The 17,812-nt window shown below is 42.1% G+C and overlaps 1 protein-coding gene across 3 annotated transcripts; it reads right to left on the minus strand.

Moving 5' to 3' along the window:
* Positions 1 to 208: 208 nt before the first annotated feature.
* On the minus strand, positions 209 to 17,505 carry LOC309334525 (tripartite motif-containing protein 54-like). 3 transcript variants are annotated; one of them, XM_081848901.1, is made up of 7 exons: positions 17,282 to 17,502; positions 15,737 to 15,895; positions 14,271 to 14,441; positions 6,370 to 12,322; positions 4,563 to 4,822; positions 2,911 to 3,004; positions 209 to 2,191 (listed from the first exon to the last, which is right to left on the minus strand). In XM_081848901.1, the coding sequence occupies exons 1-4, from the start codon at positions 17,453 to 17,455 to the stop codon at positions 11,711 to 11,713; spliced, it is 1,116 nt and encodes a 371-aa protein (XP_081705027.1). In that variant the 5' UTR covers positions 17,456 to 17,502; the 3' UTR covers positions 209 to 2,191; positions 2,911 to 3,004; positions 4,563 to 4,822; positions 6,370 to 11,710. The 3 variants fall into 3 exon arrangements, with proteins under 3 accessions (XP_081705027.1, XP_081705028.1, XP_081705029.1); XM_081848902.1 differs by having other exon boundaries at positions 2,911 to 3,009; XM_081848903.1 differs by lacking the exon at positions 15,737 to 15,895 and having other exon boundaries at positions 17,282 to 17,505.
* Between the last annotated feature and the right edge of the window lie 307 nt (positions 17,506 to 17,812).

A 17,812-nucleotide genomic window follows, 5' to 3' on the forward strand; every position in this document is an offset into this window, starting at 1 on the left:
TTCTAAGGCCCTAGTAAGACCAGCACAGTTTATGTGGAACAGCTGCTTCAAGGAGAATTACACAGACTCTTACCAAAATGCCATGTTCAAAAATTGGACACATGTGAACTCTACAGTTAGATAATCAATACCGTTCATTAAAATCTCACTTTTCAGTCTTATCTACTGGGGTGTTGGAGAAAGGCAACATAAGACAGGAAACAGAATGTACTACTACAAAGCAGTTTATTGAGCAGCCTAGTTTACTTAAGTACTTCTTAAACATATGACACTTTGGAGCCTTAAGAGTTTAAACCATTACACCATTCTCTTTTCTACTCAGTTTGGATGGAATACTTTGTACCATAGAATTCTCTTAGCAAAAAAGCCAAGGATACATTCTGTAGGCTAAAAGGTAGCTCAAGGTTTCCCCACATTTTTTGGCTTACTCAGTGAACAAAACTTTTCTAGCCAGTCTTCCAAACCTTAAACCACAACCTAGTGGAGGAAGATTTAAAACTGAGCCAATATCATCCTGTTGTAATATTAAAGCCCTAAGAAAGGCAGCAGGTTGTATAGTTAACTCCTTGCGGGCAAAACCACTGCCCTAAAACTATGCAACCTACTACCTCTTCCTAGGAACCCACCACTTCTTCAGCAATCCTTCAAAAAAGAAAAGAAAAAAGATTAGCTGTAGTGAAATACAAACTTTATATAACATAAGGTAAGATGCTGTATCACAAATGTATGTGTTCAGTTACTATAGAAGGTGAACCACTTGCTATGCAAGTACAAAGCCATTCACTGTTAGTGCTTTGTTATATCATTAATAGTATACACACTTAATATCCTCCCAATTAAACTTAAACAAATCACTTGGTGTTTTTTTAATCCAACTCAGATCAAACCAAGTGGCACATATTTTCAAGATGCAGATACCTGAAACGATCAAATTAATGCTGAAAAATAGAGTTGCATTTAGTTACAGATCTTCTGTGCAAATCATTGCATTTTTTTCCATTAAGAGAGGTCCCACCAAGGTTGCTGGTAAACTCAGCAAAAACACTGCAGAATTTTTACTCCTCAAGGAAGGCAATAGATTGTATAGTTATCTCCTGAAGAGGGCAAAATAACTGCCCTACAACTATACAATCTACTACCTCAACCTGATAAGAGAAATAGATTTAGAAGGGTTCTATTTCCAGTTAATTTGTTCTGAGTCTACCTGCCCATGGACTGGATCCTGAGACTTACTTGCAGATGGGGACATCTTTCATCTTCTCTCATCTGTGCTTCACAAAAAGCCTTTCTGGAAGGATATCCTAAACAGTGCGGAATAGGGCACCAGTGAGCTAGCCCAATACAATTTGCTGCCCTAGACAAATGATGATACAGTTCCATTTCATATAAAGATCCAGCTGGACTGACAGGCACATCTTACTTCAGTATTGTTGCTGTAACCGTTTCCTTTATTTCGCCTAGGGCAGCAGACTAGCTTGGGAGAATGAGGTGGGGGCTGCCTCCTGAGAAAGATGCCTCAACTTTGCCTATTAGCTCAGAGAAAGAAAAACAAAATCATTGGATAAAGGCACACTTTGCACAAGGTACCTCTGGCCAATTCAGGTCTGCTCCCCACATTATAGTTCACACCTTTCGGAAGGCTCCCTGACTCTAAGGAGGAACAGATGGTGAGGAGATGATAGAAGTCCCTTTCCACAAGCTTCTTTCCATTCATGTTCCTCAGGATCCAACTCTTTGAGTCCACATTTCCTTGACAAGTGTGTCCGATTAGCCATCATTATAGCCTCCCAGTTGTAATTGTATAGCCAGTAACAAAGCCATACAGATATCACCGATGATTGTCTGCCTCTTTAGGAAAGACAGTAGACTGTATAGTTATCTCCCAGTGGTGGGTATGACCCTAAAAACTATACAACCTACTACCTCATCCCACAGTGCAGGTATCTTCACTTGAGGTATGTTGATTATGTTCTTAAAAAGAACAAGTTTACCTGAATGCTTCTAATAGGTCAAGTCATTTAAATACTTTTTCACACACACACACACACACACACACACACAACAAATAGCTGATGGATAAAAGAATGGTTAAACCATAGACACTTCTCTGGATAGCAAGATTCAGTAGATTGTAAATGTTCAAGCAAAGGAACTACAATACAATATTCTTCTTCCTGTTCCCCACTCAAACCTGAAAGGAGGAAGAAAGGTTAATGAAAAACCTTCCCAAAAAATATAAACATCAAGTATATGGTAAGTGTCATAATATTATACAAGTAGTGCAGGAAATCAGCTTATTCTAAAGGAAGATGCAGTTCAGAAATCAATACTGCCTATACTCAAAGAATTTGACAAGTGAGTTTTGGAATGTAATTAAATGCAACAAGTTTTTTTTTTTAAGTTTCCTATTTTTGGAACTCAAGAACATTCTTACTCCTTTACTGGAAGAAGCCAAAAATCTCTATGATGTAGTCAGCTTTTGAATATTAAAAAAATAAAAAAATCTGATTGCTATATGAAGCTCTTCATGACATACCAAGGAAGGCTTCGGAGGAAACCGGTTTCTGTTCAATGTAGTCAGGGATAAGCTATTAGGAAATATCATCCCACATTTTTCTAATGGCTGAATCATACCAGCACAAAAAGAAGGTATAATTTGGTTTAATTTCTCTTTACTGCTGAGAATAGAATGATGTTGCTATCTTATTTGTGGGGGGTTTTATTAGTTATAATGGCTTGAATCCAGAGTTCCCATTAGTGGAACTCTATCCACAGGATACACCCACTGGAAGATAAGGGGGCAAGATGATTTTTTACTATTCCTTCTCCTCTCCGAAATTCTAGTTTTCAGAGAACTTCTGGAACAGTGGAAGAGGTGGTGCGAGGTTACAAAGACTCAACAAAAATTACCTCCTCTTTCTTCTTTGGGAGCCTTCTCTGGATATTCATCCCTTGCACTAATGTAAGGAGTTCTCCCATTCACAGAAGAAACAGAGGCAACCCACTACCCTCAAAGCAAGGAAATATAACATACACTTTAAAATAAAATTTTAAAATTTCTAGAGCATTATATCACAGCAATGTCTAAATCTCTAAAAGCCTACTCCATATAAGTAGTACTCGGAACAAAAATAATTGGAATCATTTATCATATGCAGTTAAATTGACTTTTAAAATGATTAATTTAAAGTGTGATTCAGTCACATCTCCTTACTGAACAACTGCTTTTAATTAAAACATCTACAATTTCTTGTGCATTTTCTTAAATTGTTCTCATTAGACATGCACAGAAATCGAAGCACTGAGCCTTGATGATGACTCAAATACTAGTACCTAAAATATTTAAAGCAATTCTGTATTTTTGTGTGGATAGCAATAAAAATTTTCAAGTCTCCCTCTGCAGATGGAGAGGGAGGCCCATTCCCAGAATAAAAGTCCCATCTTAGCTGTTATGGAGAGGACTATCAATATTAGGCCTCCACTGTCAGTACTCTAAAGGCAGAAAGGAAAATGAGGGAGTGTTCACAGGGCAGATGAGAAGAGGCACTGATCTGCTAAGACCTAAAAAAGCCTACTGCCATCCCCACATGCCCTGGGAAGAAGATGGGGGAAGTATACCAATGGAGACACACCCAAAACAGGTTTACTGGCAGTAGCAGTGGAATAATCTAAAGTGGCTGTGAAACACTCACCGTTTGGATGTCCCACAATACTCTAATGTGTTTCTCCAAGAAATTTAACAGCAGTAAGAACCAGGCTGTTAGAAACAGTGGATGCAGCACTGGTGTCATAATCTATGAGTTCTGAGGCAGATGCCCAAAGTCTGGACTAAACCCAACTCACATTAATTAATTCACGTTAAAATCAAAAGTAACCATTTGGCCCTAGTTTGCCTTGCAAAGTTTTACCCTGCTTTGCACTAGTTTATTATTTCTTGAAACACACATAATTTAATGACCCAACTACTACTGTGAAAGCTGCTATACAAACTTTATTCTCCAGTCTTCTGTTTAGCTTCTTATCAGTTCCAACCCTGCTTAGTCAGAGATGGAATTGTCTCAAGCACCCTATATTCAGTTTTGCAAGTTCTAAAACTGAATGAACGTCTCCAGCATCAAAGCCAATTTTATTACGTTTACATAGATCAGCACTTGCAGATTAGCAAAATACAAATTTTACTGCAGTGTAGCACTACAGCAGCCTTCCCCAGCCCAGTGTCCTTCAAGATTTTTTGGACTCTCAATGCACATTGCCCCCAAACAGCACACTCATTAGTCAGGGACAATGAGTTGTAGCTGAAACAGTTGGAACACATGGAGAACATCAGGTTGGAAGAGGACTGTACTACAAAATGCATCAAGTATATAAAAGATATATCACTAGCTCCTCTATACTGTTTGTCAATGCCATTCATAAACTCAATTTTATCTGACCTAACGTTACGCACAGATTACACTTTCATCTGATTAATGTCCATCAATGAAATGTAGTTTGGTACTATCAATTTTATCAACTAAATATAAATCAAATTCTAAAGAAATAAATTGCTTCTAACAATCTACAGTATGTTTATTCAAGTATCCCAGAAGGCAGTTGTTTCCTGAAGTCTATCATCTCTGAGCTTCCTTCCCTTCTCCTGAAACTTTGTGCTTTCTGTCTTCCCACACACTAGACAGCTGGAGAAGTTCAGCAAACTGCTTAACAAACCAACTACCCCCAAGGATTTACAAACCCCATAAAATGGTTTCCAAGTACTTTCCTTTATCATCTTCAATGCCAAGTCCAGCCACCACATCTGAGGCTAATGTTTCTCCTTCCTCAACTGTAAAGAAGCAGATATTATTACAGACTGTCAATCTATATGGTCATATTTTCCTACCAATGCAATTGATGTTTTGCCAGAGAAAGCAAATGAGTCGCTTTGCAACCTTTCTACCTACCCACAAACGGGATATATCAAGGAATGCAGCCCAGCAGCAGAATTGCAAGGGACAAAACACATCCGCCCCATATCGGAAAGAGGTCTGTAGCTTTGGAACATGTAGCTCTAACAACTGCCATAAGCCACTATCTAAAATTGGGAATTTGAGGATTAAGCTGTGCCAGAGGTGCCACCTTCCAAAACCGTCCTACCCTTTCTCCCTCCTAACCATCAGCAACTCGGTGGTAAAACAAAGAGAGTCAGCGGCCACAGCATGGGAAAGCCACTCACCTTCCCCGATTTCCAAAGTTAACATACATACCGGTACATACACACACATACAAAGTTAATGCAGCCTTCCAGCCCCCAAGGACATGCAGGAGACCACCCCGCAGTCCCGCCCTACTCTGCTGCCAGTCTCAGAACGGGCATTTGATGTCGAAGGAAGAGCTACTGAGGCCCTAGGCCGGCGGTTTACTCGGAGGTAAGCCGGCGGGCGCACGATCCTTGCCCTCAGCCTGCGATGCCAGGCACAAGGGAGGGAGGAGAACGCGCGGGAAGAGGAGGCGGCGCGCCTCGTGGTAAGGGAGCCGCTTGCCAAGAAACAGCCCACCTCCTGCTCCTCCCCTGCCTCCCTCCCTCCCTCCCGTCCACCGTAGAATGCCCCCCCGGGGGGGGGGCGCCCGCCTCGCAGGCCTTTCTTCGCCTAGGGGCTCTCGGGGCCCAACGTTCCAGCCAATGGGAGGGAGGGAGGGAACGTTGATGCGGCGGGGGGGGGGGCGCGCAGGAGGATGAGCGCGAGAAGGAAGCAGCGACGGTTTTCGGCCGGCAGTAGGCGGGAAAAAGGGGTGCCGAGAGGGAGAGAGACGGGGCGGGGCTTTCCCCCATCTTACTCGGGAGTCCCCGCCGCAGCATCACCTCGCGCCCCACCCACTTTCTCTCTTCCCTTCCATCCCGCCCTCACACAAGCCAAGGTCTCTCTCTCTCTCTCTTGCCCACCGCGAACTTGCTACGGGAAGTGACGCGACACGTACAAGCCAAGCGCCCTCGGCCAACAGCAACCGAGGGTGACCGCCGAGCAGCCAATCGGCGGTCGCTTAGTGGGCGGGGTTTCCCGGAGCCTCAGGTTTGTCAGGGAAGGCGCGGCGGCAATGGGAGGGGTGGAGGGGGAGAGAGAATGGAAGAGAGCGGGGAAGGGGGCTAGAGAAGCTGACGGGGAAGGAGGAGGCGGAGAGGATCTGTGACTGGAACGCGGAGAGGGAAAGCGGAGGTTCTGTCCCACTCCTCCGCAGCGGGGAGCTCGGGGGTAACCTGAGGGGCTCTTCCCTCTCCCGCGCGCACGAGAACAGCGCCGGCTCCCTCAGTGGAAAGACCGCTGCTGCTTCTTCCCTCAGCGCTCCCTCCCTTATTCCCCCATCTCTCTCTCTCTCACACACACACACCGGTACCTGCAGAAGGATGACCCAGCGCCATCCAAGACCCGGATGGAAGAACCGCCGTCGATGGTGCTGCTCCTGCAGCAGCGCTACCGCCTTTCCCCGCAGTGGATCACGGGAAAAAAAGACTGATGACGCCGCCCCCCCCCCCACCTCGGAAGAATGGAAGAACTCCGCCCCCGCGGCGTGTGCCGAGTTAAGGGAAGGAGCGTGACCCGTCCGTCACCCACGCTTGCCCGCTGTCATTGGAGCACGCGCCCGTGTCCCCGCCCTAGTGCAAGATCGTGTCTTCTGATTGGAGGAGTGCGGGCTCCTGTGTCAGCCTATCCTACCTGGTTGGTGCTCAAATTCCTTGGCCCCTGCTCCGCCCTCTCCTAATGGGAGAGCGCCTTCGGCTTTGCCCACTCGGAGGGAACGAGGACTGGCCGGCGAGTCACGTACTGCCTTCTCGCCCGTCCTCTCTGCGTCTTTCCTCGGAGCTAAAACCCGCCCACCTTCCTCTCAAGTCTGCAGGCGCCAGAATTGATAGCTGCCGCGGCTTTGGTCTCACTCTGACAGAGGCTGCTGGCAGGCGGCTGTGCTGAGGAGGAGTTAGAAGCAGCCGAGGAGTCTCGTGGAGCCTTGACCAGGGCATCGTTAATAGACACGACCCTATGCATGTTTCCTCAGAAGTGCAGTGAAGAGATGCAGCTTTAAATTTGTTAGCCTTTCGGGCAGTGCAAGATGCTTAGGCTGCCGTCGTGAGGAATCTAGATGGTCAGAGGTGATGAGGGTTGCAGGCCAACAGCGTCTGGTTTTCCCATCTCTTCTGTTGTAACTTGCTTAAGGATAAACTCTCTTCCACTTGCCCAATCTGTAAGGCAGTGGCAAGGGGTGGGGAGGGTGCCAGCTCTGCCAGTGTATTGCAGGAGAATAATTCTTCAGCAGATAAGACTTTGCACTTCCATACGTTATACATTTTGAGGAGGATTTCTGTTGTGTCCATTCTTTGCACCTGGTATTTAAAAGATATACAGCACCACCTACAGCTTACCTAATACATGGCAAATTCGGAGATTGTAAAGACACTCTGCATATGCAGGGTGTACCACATTTATGGGCTCAATTCTCATGGTTAGTCTAAAAGTTGGTCTCTTCCCATCCTCAAACTGCATGACCTTTGCGCTTTATATTTCATGCTTCCTGCCAGTGCTCTACTTCATGCAACAGTTAAGGGCAAAAGAAACCAACATTATTTCTTAGTTCCAAGCTCACTTCTCAGAATATGGGATTTTGACTGCAACCTCATGAAATACCAAGATTGCTGTAGCACATGTTGTGGGCAGGGAAGCAGAAGTTCACATGAGGGAACACAAACTATTGTGGTTGGGTTTCCTTGATTTACCTCCTTCCCCTTTTTTTGCAAAGTGCATTCCTCCACCCCATATATTAAATTCTGTTTTCCCTCTGCCTTACTTTAAGTTAATTAGTCGTTAAAGTGAAACCTTGTAGCCTGGCATTATTATCTGGTTATGGAGAGTTGAACTGCACCTGTCATTTCCATGTGAAGCTCAATGTGCCCCATCGATCTTACCAGCAGTTCTGTGGCATTTTCTGTTATTGATTATGAGGTGTTGGCTCACTACTGCAGAATTGTTGAGAGAACAGAGTTCTGAGAATTGCAGAAAACAAGGATATAGAATCGGGAACAGAAAACATTGGATTGACAACAGGATTTAGTTTAGGACTAGGACTGGATTTGAGCTCAGGCCAAGACATGGACCAGACAAGAAAAAGACATTAAAAAGGCCACTTATGTAAACACTGAGAACTTCAGGATGATTTACTATTCTCAGCATCTTTTAACATATACTTAATAGCCTCAACCCTTGAGGATAGATGCAAGAATCAGCAGGCAAAACGAACTTCTCTGAAATAGCTCCTAGGGGTAGCATACAAGGCAAGAGAGAACAAAACTAGTATGAGGGCTCTGTGATCCACAATAGGTGTGAGGTCTGCCTCCTCAGATCAAGTAGTTGGGCAACTACTTGCCCAAAGAGCAAGGAGTATGGCTACCTAACCATACCCGCTCCTGAGATAATTTAATACAAATTGTTACCTTCATTCTTGTGCCTTGGGTGAGACTCTGGACTGGTTCAAATGCGTAAGCCGCACTCTTGTGTCCCTGCTGGGACCATTTCATTACATGAACTGCTGTGTCAGTGCAGGAGTGGGTTAAACTACAGTACTCTGAATTGTTGGAAAGCAAGGTAGTGCAACTACAGTTCTGTTTTCTATCACAAGAGGGAGCATGAGTCCCATATTGCTGAAGAGGTGTGTATCATAGAATCATAGAGTTGGAAGAGACCACAAGGGCCATCGAGTCCAACCCCCTGCCAAGCAGGAAACACCATCAGAGCATGTAGCTGCATGTATTATGCTTGCATGTAGAGAAGAGCTTGTTCATTAAGGATCATGCCTTGGATCAATTGGGTTAGATGTGATGAGCTTCTGGTCCATAGCTGTCAATGTTTCCCTTTTTTAAAGGGAAATTCCCTTATTCCGAGTAGGATTCCTCGCAAGAAAAGGGAAAAGTTGACAGCTATGTTCTGGTCATTTCAGCTGAATGATTCTGATTCAGACTTGAAACTTGAACCTTACCTTAACAAAAACTATAAACACCTATATGCAGAAATATTCTCATTTGCACCTAATTTTGGAGATACATATTTAAGACGAAATAAATGCCCCTGTAAACTTCGTTGCCAGAATGAGGAGAGATAATGCTTTATATACTAAGCAATATCATTTTACTTCACGTTAGTAAATTTTGCTGATAGTATAAGCCAAATTATCTTTTGGCTATGAAATTATAGCATTGGTGACAAATTGGTACAATAGGAAAATTGTTTCCTGTTGCCATATCACATGCTGAACTAGAGAAAAAGAATTTTTAATAGAGTAACAGGTAACAGTATATTTTTGGAGTGGAATATTTTTGTTCACTGAATATATTAGTTTGAGCCTTTAAATAGATGAATGGAAGCTGACTCAACAAGGAGTGACAATTAGTCACTATTGAATTAATAGAACCTCTATTTCTGTTGTATATACACCATTGTTCTGTACCTTGCCCAGTCATAAAGTAATCTGCAGTAGTAATGCTTTCGTTCTAAAATATAGTTGCTCATATAATTTAAGGGGTTTTACTAAACTGTCAGTAATTTAAAAATAAATATTTGAAATAAGTTGTTTTTAAAACTGCTTGGTTCGTTTTTATCAAACAGCAGACTAAGTACTGTACTAACACAGCAGAACACAGATTAAGACATGGAATCTGCTGTTCTGGCAGAGTGGATTGTCCAAAACCTAGGCTACTCACTCTCTCTCTCTCTCAATATGGATACTTGCCACTGTTATGACTAATTGCTTAACAAGCACTTTACAGTTGTTTTGCAGCTGTTGCAGCAATGTTTGTAATAATCTCTCAGGTGATCACTTTACACATAGAGGACCAAGGATTCTTTTTCAAAAAGGAAGAAACCCTATATCATTTTAATCCTCTCAATCCAGTATTTTTATGCCCCAGGCCACACTACTGCTACCTAAACATATCTGTAATTTTGATATTTTTCCATTGCTGCTCTTGCAATCCATAGATCTTTCAGCCTTACAGCAGTCTAGTGAAGTAGATCAGTACTCTGTTGTAGAGGGCGGAGAATTGAAGTGGAAGAATGGCTTGGATCCCCAGGATCTGGCTGGGGAGGAATCGGGGCAGGGCGGTGCAGGGGGCTGCAACAGTAAGGGGCAGAAGGGGAAAGTCCTGTTCTGTGAACATGAACTGTGTTGCATTCATAGAAGGTATATTAAGAACCAAGCCAATGATGTGTCCATTGCCACAGATAAGGTAGGATTTATAACTAGGCTTTTCAGCTTTAAGTATAAAATGCTAGCTAAAAGATCAGGTTTACTGTCAACAGTAACTTCCATTCATTCTGCCACACTTTGGAAATAAGAGTTGTGTATTATCATGACCAGCATATTTTTCATGAATAACACACTTACATATAAACCACAACTTCTAGTTTTGAGATGCATGCAAGTAATAATCAAGAAAATATAAATTGCATTTTAAATGGAAAATTAATTTATGGATGTCTGCAGCATTCATGTATTTGAAAAGGAGACCCAGCTCTGGAAGGCACAAATAAAACAAAGCTTGATTTACGAAATATATACGCTATATCTGATGTGTACAATTGTGCACACACAAAAACAGTCCCCTCTCCCCCCCCAAAAAATTACTACGCTGTGGTTAAGAAAGAACTAAGACCAAGTATTTTTCATACAATGCTCAGAAATACTTCAGTTTTTCAAATTGTGGTTTCATTTTGTGAAATACAGGACATCTGTAAGAATAACCATCAGTGACATTTTTGTGACTGCAGCTATGCCTCAAAATGTGTCATTTGCACCTGAAAACCTTGGCACCATATGTTTGAGACAATAATGAGTTGGCTCACTACAATTTCAATGTTCCCTTCACCAGTAAATCACTACATCTGTCTCACTGAAGACGTAAACTCATTAACAGAAAACCATTTTGTTGCCTCAGATCACCCAAAGGGAGATAGGCAGCAAATGCTGAAAATGTTGTGTGGCTATGGTGTTGCAGCCTATGACTGGCTTGTCTATTTCTTTTGGAGCTGATTTTATCTGGCATTCTACAGTTGCTGCTAATGATGAGTATTTAATCACTTTGTGGTGAGAATAAAAAGTCTATACTGACCCAAACGTATATTTTAATTTTGAACATCTCTTCCACTTTGCATTCCACGTTAAGATCACACTGAATCTTGTGTGGAAATGTCCTAAAGCATATGTGAAATGAATTCTCTTTACTCAAATTTATCTGTCAAAATCAGTTTTCTAGAAGCTTCAAGGTCATAGTCCTGGCTATGGAAGGTTCTTCTAAGCAAAGTAAACACGAGTTGTAGAGAGTTTGGGTTTCTAATAATTAGTCTACAAGTTAACTAGTAAGGCCAGATGACAGCAATATTAAAAGTACAATCCTGTAGCCATTATTTAAGCATTGTTGTATCCTCTTGAATTTTACCAGTGACCTTTTTTTCCAAACTTTCAAATAATTATGTAAGGGTGATGATGATTAATTAGCAGGGCCCAACACAATATGTGTCAAATGCCATGCCATGTGGTTGCATCTATAAATATTTTATTTGCTAATGAGTAGTGAAAATCGATTAGAAGAACATTTGTTTGTTTCTTTTTTTAATAAATAATTTTGCTCTTGGTGGTCTTGTTTCTAAAGCTTTACCTATTCCATGGCTTGCCTTGATATTGATTCTGTTTCCAATTAGATGTCATTCCTATTTGGTGTACTATTGTTATCCCTATGGGAGACATTTTGATTAAGATCTTGCTTTGTTTCGTTTGCTTTTTGGAAAAAATCCATTAATTTTTCGTAGAAGGACTCATTAGACATTTCTTCAGAAAAAGAAAATGTGGGACATTCTGGCCTGAACACATCAGGCAGCTCATCTGACCTTGTAGGTGTTTCATCAGAATTAGAGGAGACATAGTTGTTGATATGGGTGGCTTTGATCAAGTCTTTAAAATATTGCCCAACGGAAATATGGTAATCTTTTTTGTTTGGGTATAAGGAATTTCCTTTTGCAAGTTTCTCTATCTTGCTTCTGAGTATTTTATCCTCTTGGAGAAAATGCACTGAATTTGAATGCTGTTCCAAGAGCGTTTTCATTTCTTGATAAAGGTTTCTTGGGACTTCAAGCTCATTTGCCAGCTGCTGAAGGTTTTCTACTTTCATAGAATACTCTTTGCCTAATATTGCTTTGAGTTCAGTCATTCTCCGTCGGATCCCTTTCAGTAAGCCTGCTCCAGTGGCATCGATAACAACCTTGACTTCAGCAGCAGTATCCGTAAGTTCATTGATCAGCATTTCAATTTCCTGTTGAAGTATGATATAGAATTTCTTAGTAATGCCCAGAAAGTACAATTTAAACATTTTTAAAACTACTTCAGCTTCATTATTCAAAGCAATTATACATTGCAAAGAAAGCCCTATGGCTTATATCGAGGATATAATAGCATAATCTTTTCTGGAGGCATCTATGAGTCCCTAAAAACTGTGCACTCAAATTCTGCTACTGAAAAGGCAGCATGCTGTTCTTTAACAAAACAATCACGAGTTAGCTGAGAAATTGTACTCTCTAGCCACCTACAGTCAACTGTGACTTTGTGCAGTCTGCCTATGTGGTTGCCCATATATATGGGAATGGCATACGGTGACAGAAAATGTATAACATCTTCACAAAAGGAGAGGGGAAAGTTGCCAATATTTGAGAAATCTTAACTTTATGCTGCTGTTATTGTCCTCTAACTCAAAGACCAGAATAGTCAGAGAAGATGAAGAGAAGAAGTGTGTTTTGCTGCCTTTGAGGAAGAATCCCTGGACTCGCAGGGCTGGGCCAGTGAGATGGATGCCTCACCCACCAATCCCTGTTCATATCCAGTCCCAAGAAAATCCAGAAAGGGACTTGAGTTGTGCTTCCTGACATCTGTCCCAAGTGTCCAAGAGCTTTTATTTATCCCCTTCCCTTGTAACACTCAATGAGTTGACTTCTATGTCCCCAAGGTGTTGCCTGGCAGTGACATTGCTGCCTTGCCAGTTTGGTTTGGTTTTTGCTTCGAGCCTCCTCCTAGCTTTGCAGATACTGCTGTTTTGCTTCTCTCACATGGGGTGGTCTGAGGTAAGGGGGCAGCAGCAATGCAATTACATTTCTCATGGGTTGATATTTTGCCATAACAAAACTCCAAATGGCTTTTAATGAAGGCGCTATGACACTATATCTGAAAAGGGGGGAAACATCACTTTTCTGGCCCAAAGTAAACCACAAATGTGGTAATGTACACTGCTCCTAGTGCTAGAACAATATGGTCATGTAATCATATTGTTCGTAGTTTCACAAACAGACACCCAGTTTCTTCCACATCCGGTTTCACCAGTTCCTCCTCTCCTAACTAGTCTTAAGAGTAGTAGCCATTCTTTCATTCAAAAGATGTTTCCCCCACTCTTCAGCTGGAAAAGTTTCCAGAGCGGATTGCAAATCAATTTTGAAAAACAGAATAGCACAGTCTCTGCCCCCAGGCCTACAGACTAAAAAGACATGACACAGAGAGGTTGGAGAGGGGAGACAAAAACTAGCAAGCTCGGGCACTAAATTGTGTTGCCAAGATCTTTCAATGGCCAGTTTTCAGTGGACATGGGTGAGGCACTGGGAGTTCCGAAAATAGGTCAGCACTGGACTGGGTGAGGGCTACAAGTGAATCTCAGTCTAGATACAAAAGGAGCACTATGTGGATATGACAACACACCCAGCCCCAATTAGGATCAAATTCACAGGGGTGGTGTTAGTTCTGGTCATTGCTCTAAATGGCCAGGTGGCTGCCATGGCTTTCCATCAACTTAGGCCAATAACCTACTTGTGGGCTTAGAGAAATCGTGTCCACATTTATCTATACATTTATCTACCCAGACTACTATATGTGATGTCTTTGAAGGTAACTTCTCTCTTACGAACAGATTAAAATCTGTTCTTATAAATAGGGCAATTTTACCCAGCACACTAAAATTAACTTGTTAACCTGGTATCTGTGATGAGTGTCCATTCAGAGGCGTTAAAAGTGTGACATTTTGGAAAAGAACAAATAGCATACTAGCTATAGCTAACACTGAAAGTCCTATAAGTCAGGGTCAAATCAGAAAGCCTATCAAATTATTATTGCCTTGTTGGAAATGTAAGGGGGGGTGGAATCACTCAGCATGAAAATTAAAAATTGTTTTTGTTAATGCAGGTGAGATTTTTTTAAAAAATATCAAGCTTCTTTTACTGCACCTTCTTAGCTTGTTCAGCATGTTCAGATTGTTGGTTTACCCAATCTAAATCTTTGATCAATCTCTTTTTCCTCTCTGAGTAAACTTCAGATAGTTTTGCTACGTTGTGGGACTCATGCTCTCCAAAGAGTTTGCAGATGGCGCATATTGGCTTATCATCAGTCAGGCATACCTGGATGAGAATGGGCAACGTATGTCATGTTATCGGCCAGCACAGCAAAAAATGTACACCACTTTTTAAGCATCTAAATAAGACATTGCCTCAGAGCTATGAACTCTGTTTCTGTTGTTAAAATTAAAAAGACTCATATTTTATTTTCATTTACTCTTGCACCAATCCAGTACTCACTGAATTATATCCTGTAATCATGCTGCAGGAAGATAACTATTATTATTTTTAAAGCACAAATGACCTTCCATGTTTGAACATGGAAGCACATACAGTTCAAATAAAGAGCTGTCTCCAACCAAGTCATATTGAGAAAAGACCTGTTGAAATAAAGGGATTTAAGTTAGCCAGGTCCATTGATTTCAGAGGGTCTACTCTGATTATGGCTTAGCTGAATACAACCCACTCTTCTTTTTTTTAAGCAAACTGATTGTTAAATGAGGAATGAGGTTACTCGCTGTGAGGGAAGGGATAATGCTGGTGCTTGCTGCTTTCCCCTCCCCCCCCCCAATTAAATGTGTTGATTAGGATCTGGTCTTGTGCCTGGGTGCTACAAAGGCATTTGACCTCTAAAGGAACAATGACACCTTTTTAAAAGGTCACCAAACTGTGTGGTCACAGTCAGGAGGAGCTCTGGTGTCGCAAGGAGTACCCAACAGGTACAGTATGGCACACTGCTTGCATAACGTCGAGATATCACTTGAAAAAGCGGTGGCTATGTTAGCTGCATAAATGCAATGGACCACAACTGAAGCAATTCCTTGGTGCCTGGATGATGTTCAGCAGAGAACACTTTCCCCAGCCTGACGTGTTTTGCATAGTGTCTTACTCTTACCCAATCTAGAGGATCATGTGAATTTCCATCATATTGGAAGGGGCAGGGCGAGAGCCCTCACTTTTAGAGTTAACCAGGGCTGGTCCCCACTATTAGAGTGTGGTGACTTGTCTCAGGCAGCAGAAGCTGGGGGACAGTGCTGACAGGCCCAGCTGTGCCCAGACAGTCAGCTTCTCTTTCATAAAATCGTAAGGCGCCATAATGTATTTTGCCTCAGGCAGCAGAATGTCTTGAGTTTGCTCTGAAGTAAATGTGCCTTTTAATCAGCCAGCATCAGATTTCTCTTTAAAGAATTGCTTTTCTCTTTTTATCTGATGTGTTGTTATTGTTATACACTGGTGCGGTATTTTGCAATGTTTAGCAGTTTATACATATTCCAAATTAACAATTGAAAATAAAGTAAAGCACTGCAGTTAAGTTAGTTTCATTAAGGAATAGGAAAAAAGGAGTGGTGGAATTATACCAAATTCATACGCTCTCCATGTTCTTCACATATTTGGGACAATTGGTCTTGTTCTTTGGCATGCACATTTTCAAGCTCATACTTATATTTTTCCAAAATATTCTCCACCAGAATATTTCTTGGCAAGCCAATGATTCCTCTCCCTCTCAAGGGTATGATCTGAAAGTGAGATGAAATCATCAAATGCATCCTGTAACATTTTGCTTCAAAGGTTTAATGTGAGGAAATGACGTAATTGTTCTGTACCCAGATTTTCTATCGATCAACATAATGTGAAGGTAAATTAAATGCTGCAACTATGCGGTATGCATATCAGTTTCTTTTTAGTACTACTGTATGTGTTTCCTTCTGGGTTGCCAATTCTTGTGAGCTAAAATGTTCCTTATAAATGATTGGAGATGTCAATTTAAAGGTAATAGAGATAAACTCTTGATCTACATGATAGTGGGAGCAATAATAGAAATTGCAAAACACAGGAAAACCAAGTGAAGTTCCATATTTACAGGAGCAGCTACACAAAATATTTTATGCCATGATAGGGAACAAGGTAGGGAGTAATGACACACTCTCAACTGGACCAATTAAGGGCAATTCCAGTTTGTCATGAAATGTGGTCTTTTGCAAATAGACTATTTGAATGATAGATTTTTAAAATGTAATGTTAAAATGTGGCAATTGGCGTATGTATTACAGTGGTACCTCGGGTTACAAACACCTCGGGTTACAAACAGTTTGGGTTACAGACTCCACTAACCCGGAAGTAGTACCTCAGGTTAAGAACTTTACCTCAGGATGAGAACAGAAATCGCGTGGCAGCAGTTGGAGGCCCCATTAGCTAAAGTGGTACCTCAGGTTAAGAACAGTTTCAGGTTAAGAACGGACCTCTGGAACAAATTAAGTTCTTAATCAGAGGTACCACTGTAGTTAAAACAAGCTTGTTGGGCATGCAAAGTGGGGAGATAAATGTGATTCTATTTTTGGTCCTTTCTTGCCTGTGGTTATATATTTTGTACATGCAATTTGTAAATGCTGGGTTGTATCCACTGCAGCATATGCCCAAGGGGGGGTCCCCTGTCCCCTGCTCCCTACAGTGGCTCTTGCTGTTACCACAAAAAGCTTCTTCATGCCCAATATTCTCCGATTCCTGCTCCCACAGGCCATGCAGGGGGCTGAAGTGAGGTGGAGAGGCGCATGGAATCCCCCTTGCCTGAGCACTGCACACAGGCACACTGCACACTGAACACAACCCATTAGGAATGAAAAAGTCATACAGATCCCTGTGAGCTTGCACCGAGTTTACACTGCAGCTCTAGAACTGCTACATGAGGAATGTTGCTATCTGCAGAGGCAGTATGTTTCTTGCGATGGTGCTACTGCTATATACGTCTGCCCAGTTGCTATACCTCTAACTGCCGGCTTCTGCTTTAATATTTCGCCGTTCATCTTGTAGCGTGAATGTGGGCAGCCGGAAACCCACTCGTACTATCGGAGAGGGCAATCTGTAAGCAGATTGCAGAGGGCAAAACAAAGCTCTCTCTAACTTACTTTTCTGCACATTGGGCAGGAGAACTGTCCATTGACATGGCTACAGTTCTGGCTGATGAGGATCTTCTCCAGGCACTTCTTGCAGAAATTGTGAGCGCAGGATAGGACCAGCACGGGGGGAGTGAACAACTCTAAGCACACCGAACATGAAAGCACCTGTGCTAATGCCTCCATGACATGGCTGCGCTCAAAAGAACGGAGCCTCAACTTGCCTTCTCTTCCAGCAGCATTCTCATTTAAGTTCTAGAATGGCACTTTCCAGAGGCATGTCACAGCAGCTCCATAGCAACATAAACTCAACGGTGTCACACTTTTGCAGAAGACCTTTGAGAATTGTGGTCTGTCATTGCCAAACCATGGAAACACTAAATTCTCAGTATTTATGGTCGCATCCAATGCTGTTCCCACTCAAAGTAAAGCTATTGAAATTAATGGACAGGACTTAGGTTCATTTGTTCCAATGGGTCTACTTGGAGTAGGACTTCACTGACTATAACCCTTAGTTTTCTGATTTCATTTATTAACTTAAAA

Source organism: Podarcis erhardii (assembly GCF_964252035.2).
Source record: "Podarcis erhardii genome assembly, chromosome: 2".
In the NCBI taxonomy this organism is placed as follows: Eukaryota; Metazoa; Chordata; class Lepidosauria; order Squamata; family Lacertidae; genus Podarcis; species Podarcis erhardii.

Bases quoted from the DNA above. Each gene is read 5' to 3' on its own strand.
- LOC309334525 (XM_081848901.1), bottom strand. From the start codon at position 17,455: ATGGAGGCATTAGCACAGGTGCTTTCATGTTCGGTGTGCTTAGAGTTG. The intron at 15,896-17,281 runs GTAAGTTAGAGA...TCTCACTTTCAG, and splicing joins CCTGCCCAATGTGCAGAAAA to ATCATACCCTTGAGAGGGAG. The intron at 12,323-14,270 runs GTGCAGTAAAAG...ATACTTCAACAG, and splicing joins ATGCTGAACAAGCTAAGAAG to GAAATTGAAATGCTGATCAA.